The sequence below is a fragment of the Phragmites australis genome, chromosome 19 (genome assembly GCF_958298935.1).
Source record: "Phragmites australis chromosome 19, lpPhrAust1.1, whole genome shotgun sequence".
In the NCBI taxonomy this organism is placed as follows: domain Eukaryota; kingdom Viridiplantae; phylum Streptophyta; class Magnoliopsida; order Poales; family Poaceae; genus Phragmites; species Phragmites australis.
Window position 1 is genome coordinate 14,081,636 of NC_084939.1, and position 8,060 is coordinate 14,089,695.

The 8,060-nt window shown below is 43.0% G+C and overlaps 1 protein-coding gene across 1 annotated transcript; it reads left to right on the forward strand.

Annotated features, from left to right (window-relative positions):
• Positions 1 to 6,043: 6,043 nt before the first annotated feature.
• LOC133900205 (phospholipase A1-Ialpha2, chloroplastic-like) lies at positions 6,044 to 7,393 on the forward strand. Its single transcript, XM_062341326.1, has one exon. The coding sequence runs from the start codon at positions 6,044 to 6,046 to the stop codon at positions 7,391 to 7,393; it is 1,350 nt and encodes a 449-aa protein (XP_062197310.1).
• Positions 7,394 to 8,060: the final 667 nt, after the last annotated feature.

Below are 8,060 nucleotides of genomic sequence, written 5' to 3' on the forward strand. Positions count from 1 at the left end.
AGCACTCGCCACTGGGCTCCCACATTGGAAGCCCTTTAGGACTCTAACTTCTCAAGGATCACAATCCAATCAAAACTCATATATGAATCCAATTCTCATGTTTTGTTCATACCCATTAAGTGTGTGACCCGTTAGGATCATCTACAAATGACTACGACTCAGAAACCCTTTCCAAATTAAAATCAATAGCAGTCCCTAGCAGGACATGTTGACTCTCGAGTATACATAAAAGATCATATCGGCTGAACCTTGATATACACATGCACCGATCCCTTCGCCTCACGATACCAGTCAAGCTCAAGGTGAGATACATGCCACCCTTATGATAGCTTGACCATTCACTCGATCAACTAGTGGATTCATCATGATTAACTCTTTAATTATATTGGCATGACCATACACTTTCTCAATCCAACTACCTCAAGGGGCAAAGAGATATCTCTCCCATTATCAAGGAGGGGCAAATTCCATCTTGATCACTCATACCCCACAGCATATTTCATGACAAACCCGAAAACTATCTTTATGACTACCAAGTTACAGAATAGCGCTTGACAACCTCAAAGTATGCCACTACACATTTTGGGAATCTCTTACGATCTCAGGTCTAAGGATCCTGCAGGTACACCATTTGAGATAACAACTGATGTCACATCATAAATAACAATCCCAGCAGTATCTCAAGGTGGGTCTATCCAACATCATGTTCTCTAAGATAAATATCCACATTATTATCATGGTATCTCTATACCTATGATCCATGAAACGTGATCATCAATCTATACATGTGCTGGTCTTATGTATCATCATAATGATATGTGACCAGGGATTGACTAAGAATAACATTATGAAATAAACAAAGAGTTTCATGAACAAGTCACATACTTTCCAATCAATGTAAACAATAGTCATTCTTGCAATAACACACTATTCGGTAGTACATGAACATAGACATGTGATACAATCATCTCTATGGTTGTCTCTAGGGCATATCACCTTCATGGACGACATCACAGAAAGCAAACTGTGCAAGCTTGTCATGCCCACCTTGAACATTACCACCATGGTGGCTATGGTGCAGGTCGACCAATACACGGAAGGGGCTTTTCAACGATCTCCTGATACTGTGGAGATACGTGAAGGTCCATGTGGACTCCGTGTGAAGGCCGTACCGAAATATTACATGGATTACCCCAGAGAGAGAGGTTCTGAGAGGCTCGGATCAAACGTAGGTGGCTTCATTCTGTGGCACAAACGCTAGATAGTGTTTGAAGATGAGACAGACGAGTCGTCTGATGCGGAGTCAGACCCACCACATAGAAGATCTCAATCTCCTCCAAGATTGGCGCCACCGCCACCGTCAACAGAAGATCTCCAACTCCTCCCTCACGCAAGTCACCACTAAGAGAGCCAACTCCTCCCCCTCCAAGTTAGCGCCACAACACCAAGAGAGCCAACTCCTTCCCCTCCAAAGTCAACTCCACCGCCACCAAGAGAGCCAACTCCTCCCTCTCTGAAGTTGACAACACGTCCATAGTCTAAGAATTTGAGTTTATCTCATAAGTTGGCTTCATCCCAGAAGCAAAGGCCACCTAAGAAGGTGGTAGCACCTAAGAAGTTGCCTTATAACAAACACTAGAGGAAACTAGAGCGACAGTGGATGCGAGTGTCAAGAAATTATTTCAAAAGCCAGAACCTAAGAAGAAAATACCAATCCGTGCAGAAACATAAAAGTTTTTCTTGAAGATGGCCAAACCTGTTAAGCGTCAGAGTAAATTAGACTATGCGCACATCAAAAGCAAGAAATACTTGAAGAAGTCTTCTATTGAACAGATACGACAAAAACAGAATTTAGAAAGATTTCTTGAAGATGCCAAAATGACAAAAGAGCAATTTCTAGATGAGTCATTGGCACCAAAAGTAGCCAAGAGATGGAAATTTAAGTTGGGCGAACTGTTGGTTGTGCCAAACATGTGGGACAAACTGACTATCAATTCCGAAAATTCCATGCGTCGTACATGAAGAGTCGCGGGAGGGTAGAGAAATGTTCGAGATCAGATACACTACATGAAAAAAAGTCATTAGTGACACGTGATAACCGGCATTAGTGACGGGTACATATTATCGTGTCACTAAATGATAGGTCATTAGTGATGGGCACAACCGTGACCCGTCACTAATGTTCATTCATTAGTGACAGGTCGTAACCGTGACCCATCACTATTGACAAAACATTAATGACGGTTGTAATCTTAACCCATTGCTAATGACTGATCAACATTTTTCATATTTGGACACAAAAATTAAAAAATATTTTTCAAGCGAGTCATCCCAACAGAGACCCATCCCATATGTCTCACAAGCCACGCTTTTTTCACATTGTTTTTAAGTTTGTGTTCCATGGGAATCGAACATGTGACCTCCTCCTCGCATGTGTAGCCACTTTACCACCTCTGCTATCATGTAGTTGTGATAGAAACTGTATATTTTTTTCTTTTAGCCTTATTTTCCAAAGGTCATTAGTAACACATCATAACAATGACCCGTCACTAATGAATAATTTTGCTAAATTTCATCGAAGGGTTATAGTTTTGCTGAATGATCTAAAATGAAAATTTTTTCAACTATAAAGTTGTAGATCTTGCCGAGTTCTACAACATTCATATAAGGTTTGTCTCAATCCGACTCCGTATGAAAAAGTTTGTGTCCAACCCGTGTAGTGTTCAGTAAAACATCCATAACTTTTGCATACGGAGTCCAATTTCAACGTTTGATATCTACTTTCGAAGCTAATGAGGAGGCACCACTGAAACAATACAAATATTTACACACGTACCTTTTTTGACCCAAAAAGGCTCGAAAGACCCTCGATAGGACCTCTAATGTTTTTCGTCAAAAATTGACCTTCTTCGATTTGCCTGGAAATTTTTGGAGACATAGTGCTACTTTTGAAAGTTAGTGCTACGCAGACATTTTAGCAATCCAACTTACCAAACTCATGATCAAAATCTTGAATTTGCATTTTTCAACTTTATGACCCTACTAGTTTTTCAATGATTCCTACTAGTTTTACACTAGATCTAGCACTTTAGTTTATGGCCCTGTGTGTGGTTCATTCGATAGTCTTTATATATTTATTTGTGTATCTATATGGCTCCAAATAAAAAGTGATTAACTACAAAGTTGTAGACCTCATCGAGAGCTACAATTTTCATATAAAGTTTTCCCCATCTGAGTTACTATAAAAAGTTATGAATATTTTACCTAACCAGCATATATGACTCAAGATTTGATCAGTCATTAGTGGCGGGTCACCTAAAAACCTGTCACTAATGAGTCAGCCACCACTAATGAGTGTGCTCTCTCTACCCATCACTATTGACTGACTCATTAGTGACGGGCCTTTAGGTAACCCGTCACTCTTGAGTGTGCTCTCTCTACCTATCACTAATGATGGATCACTAATGAGTGTGCTATCTCTACTTGTTACTAATGACTCCATAATTAGTGACGAGATTTGAGGTCCCCCATCACTAATGAGTGTGCTCTCTCTACCCGTCACTAATGACCCCTCATTAGTGATGGGTCTTGGCCGAGTCCCAACCTGGGTCACACATTAGTGATGGGTCGTCATGTAACCCGTCACTAATAGTGCATTAGTGACGCGTACTAAGAAGCCATCACTAATGACTTGTCTCCTTTCATGATTCTTACGTAGTGATATAAGGATAGAGATTTCCTCCATGGGGTGGCTCTGTTTATATATTATTTGAGGTAATGTATCGATTGTACCAGTAAGATAGCCTCGATGTGTCTATCTTGAGTTTTTGGACTCTGTAAGTGTTGTATACGTATAATTCACAATATAGATTTATGTACCATTGGATTGAATGTCTTAATTTATTCCTTATGTGGAATGCCGGTACAAAGATGCATGATGGAGGGCATCGACCATGTGGGATTCATCGACCCACATCATGTAAATCTGGCAATGATGCAATCCGATCCAAAACAAACCAAGGACTATGCGTTGAAGTGTATTCTAAACCTACAATTGAAGAAATATATACTTTTTCTCTACCACTTTGGGTATGTGTTTCCCTCCATAAATGTTCTACTCTTTTTGAGCAATAGATCATAAGAAATTTGGACCAACTAACCTATGGTGACCTATATGCAGTTAATACTGGATCCTCCTTGTCATACATCCACACATTAACAAGATCATTATCTACGACTCACAAAATAATCCAAACAAAACCTACCAACCCGTCATTGACTTGCTACAAAGGTAAAACCCAACTATTTTGTTATTGCTCTTGCAATATTTGATTTGATTGAATCTGAGTCTACTTATGATAATAATCACACACATGTAGAGTGTACCTAATACGTTAAGAAGAGTGTTAGACATCGGCCATTTACGAAAGAATGGATAGTCCGACATGACTTCCTTTGTAGGAAGCAGGGTATGGGTAATAATTTATGTGATTTTTATATAATGGAATTCATGCATGGATACATCGGAGACGTGTCATCCTAGGTGGCCGATGCTGAGGTATGCGATATAAATCTTGATGACTAATTTTCAAGTCCGACACGTGTTCGTAAAGATTGATTTCTTCAATTCTTGAAATTGTAGCTCTTCGAGCTGTCCAGAGATCGACTCTTGTCCATTGAAATCAATCAACACACTTTAAAACAACTTGTCTCTTTCATCAATGACCAAGTCATCAGTCCAACCGGCACTTTACATGAATTTGGCTGCTCTCTCTGTTGTTACCTTTGATTAGCAAGAAACCATAAACTCTTTTTCATTGTTGTAATGAAACCTCACGTGTATACGATGTATATATACTGTGACGAGACTTGATGTTTTAGAAATGAAATTTATAAGTGTTTTGTGTATATATGCTATAATAAAACTTGACGTCTCATAAATTAAATTTATATGTGCGTGTCAATAAATATACTGTATGCTATTACCGGCAACCGTCCTATTTTAAAAAGGATGGGAAATACTTATTAGTGCCGGTTCGTAAAACAAACCAGCACTGATATTGCACATATCAGTGTCAGTTGGTATGACCACTGGCACTGATATGTGTACTGTTAGTGCCGGTTAGATCCACAAACTGGTACTGATAGTGATTTTCAGTGCCGGTTTCATACCTGGTACTATCAGTACCGAGTAATCAGTGACGGTTTAAAATCCGTAACTGATGGCGATTTTGAATCAACACTAATAAAGGTTTCTGCAGTAGTGTTTTCTCCATTTAAACCTTTTTGATTTGCCAGTTTCTGCAATAGTGTTTTCTCCATTTCAACCTTTTTGATTTGCCAGCACCAACAGGTAGAGGTCATAGTTGCTTTGTAATGGGAGCACTAGTGCGAGCTGTTTCTTTCTAGTAACAAAATCGTAACTTCAAAAGAAAACTATTATTATCAACAAACTAACCATCATTACTTTTTTAATATTTCGACTGAATGTTTGAAAATTGTACATGTAGATTTGTCCTAAATAGTTTTAAAATATTATAACTTTGCTGTATTTTATTTATATTTTATACTAGTAATTAGTTGTTAAGGTAATGTGTTAGTGACGGTGTTTTCTAGTAACAACCGTGCCATATGCGAGGTAGAAGTAATACTACTTCACCAGTTTACAGTTTGCGATTTGCATTGTGCCCAAGTAAACAATAATCGTCGTTCACATCTCGCCATGCATTATTTATTATTATCAATAGCACATGTGAGTCCAGCGCGTCCAGCGCCCAAAGTCAATCATGCGTCATCTACCCCTTGTTTGGTTCCAGATCGTATCGGATCGGACCCGCTACCGACCACTTTTCCGATTTAAAACTAACAAATTCAACGCCCGTTTTCTGCCTCCACGTCAGATCGGCATGCCAACACATGTAAACCTCCACCGTCCTCACCGAGTTCGGCGCCACCAGAACCAACCGCGTCGTTGCCTATATATCTCCCAACCGGCACTCCACAAAGCGATCACAAGGCCTACACTTTCCCTATTTCTCTCTCCATGGCTGTGGCGGCGAAGCTCGCCGTCGTGCCGCAGAGCGTACACCTCCGTGCCTGTGCGTCGCCGGCGGCGTCTACCGCCGCCACGCCGGTGACTGTAAGCCTCAGAAACGCGTCGCCTAAGCAAGATGCAGCAGCGCTGGCGCCCGTGGTCGAGAAGGTCGTTGCGATCGGCCGAGGCGACCCTGATGCGAAGGTAGCACCGACTCTGTCTTGCATGTGGCACGAGCTTCAGGGCACCAATGACTGGCGAGGCCTGGTGGAGCCGCTCCATCCGCTGCTCCTTGCCGAGATCGTGCGGTACGCGGAGCTCGTGGCCGCCTGCTACCAGGCGTTCGACCTGGACCCACGCTCGAAGCGGTACCTCAACTGCAAGCACGGCAAGAAGCAGATGCTGAAGGCGGTCGGCATGGCCAGCGCCGGATACGTGGTCACCAAGTACATCTACGCGGCACCCGACGTGACTCTGCCCATGGGTGTCGGCCGGTCCTGCAGCAAGAGCCGGTGGATCGGGTATGTAGCCGTCGCGACGGACCGGGAGGCAGCTCGTCTCGGCCGGCGCGACATCCTCGTCTCCTTCCGTGGTACGGTGACGGTATCAGAGTGGCTGGCCAATTTCATGAGCGCACTCTCGCCGGCGCGCTTCGACCCGGCCGACCCCCTCCCAGACGTGAGGGTCGAGTCGGGGTTCCTCTCCCTCTACACCTCCGATGATGTCTCCGGCAAGTTCACCACCGGAAGCTGCCGCAACCAGCTTCTGTCCGAGATCTCCCACCTTGTCACCAAGCATATGCACGAAGACCTCAGCATAACCCTCGCCGGCCACAGCATGGGCAGCTCCCTAGCCCTTCTCCTCGGTTACGACCTTGCTGAACTCGGCCTGAACACCAAACCCCATGGTGGCGTCATCCCCATCACTGTCTTCTCCTTCGCTGGCCCGCGGGTTGGCAACCTCGAGTTCAGGAACAGGTGCGTCAAGCTCGGCGTCAAGGTGCTACGTGTAGTGAACGTGAACGACCCGGTGACCAAGATGCCCGGCGTCCTCTTCAACGAGAGCGCTAGGATTCTTGCTGGCCGGTACGAGCTGCCGTGGAGCAAGGCTTGCTACGCGCACGTTGGCATAGAGGTCTCCCTCAATTTCTTCAAGGTCGGCGACATAGCCTGCGTGCACGACCTGGAGGCGTACATAGATCAGCTCCTGAAGTGCGCCAATGACGTCACCATTTCCTCCGATTCGATCGGGGAAGATCAAGAAGGTGTAAGTGGTCGGGTTTCATCTATGTTCGAGTCCTGGAGGTGGCAAATGGCGGCGATACGTGCCGGTGAGTTGATGCAGGCGCTTGGGATTTGATGCGGTTGTGTCGATGGGGCCTTCTATCAACGTCACGGCTGGCCTTTTGGCTATCTGTTGCAATCATGGATGAACTCGCCTATATAATCGCATGACTAATGGGTAGATCAATTGGAGGAGATCGAAGAGTGCTGTTCAAATTAAAAGCTCTTCTATCTGTACAATCTTACATCTACTTCAGTGCATGGAGGATCGGTCGCCGATAAGCTAGGTTTACGCATGCCTTGTATCTGCAGCATATTTTGGCCTTTGTATTTCACGAACCATTTGCAGCAAGCGAGAATAATGGACCATTAATCAATTGCAAGTATTTTAAGTAAAAAGTAAATTTTTTTGGATATATAAAATATAAATAGTTGAGCTAGGCTTATATAACCTTGAATTAAAATGTAACAGTTATTAATCACTAGTTGTTGGAGGTGAATGTGTGAGTCTATTATTTCTGCATGAAAACTGTAGAATTCAACTCAATTCATTGATGCTATAGGTTGATTCAGCCTAACCAATGTAAGGATAGCTACACTTCAGAACGGTTTGTATAGGTTTCTTTATCTATATAAGAATAAGCATACGGCTAACTTAAGTTTAAGAAAGACACATCAGTGAGTTTCTTTAGGGTTTTTCCCAGAACAGAAAAATCTATGAATATTGGATAAAGTTTCTCTGA

Excerpts from the sequence above, each read along its gene's own strand:
- LOC133900205 (XM_062341326.1), top strand. The coding sequence starts at position 6,044 with ATGGCTGTGGCGGCGAAGCTCGCCGTCGTGCCGCAGAGCGTACACCTC.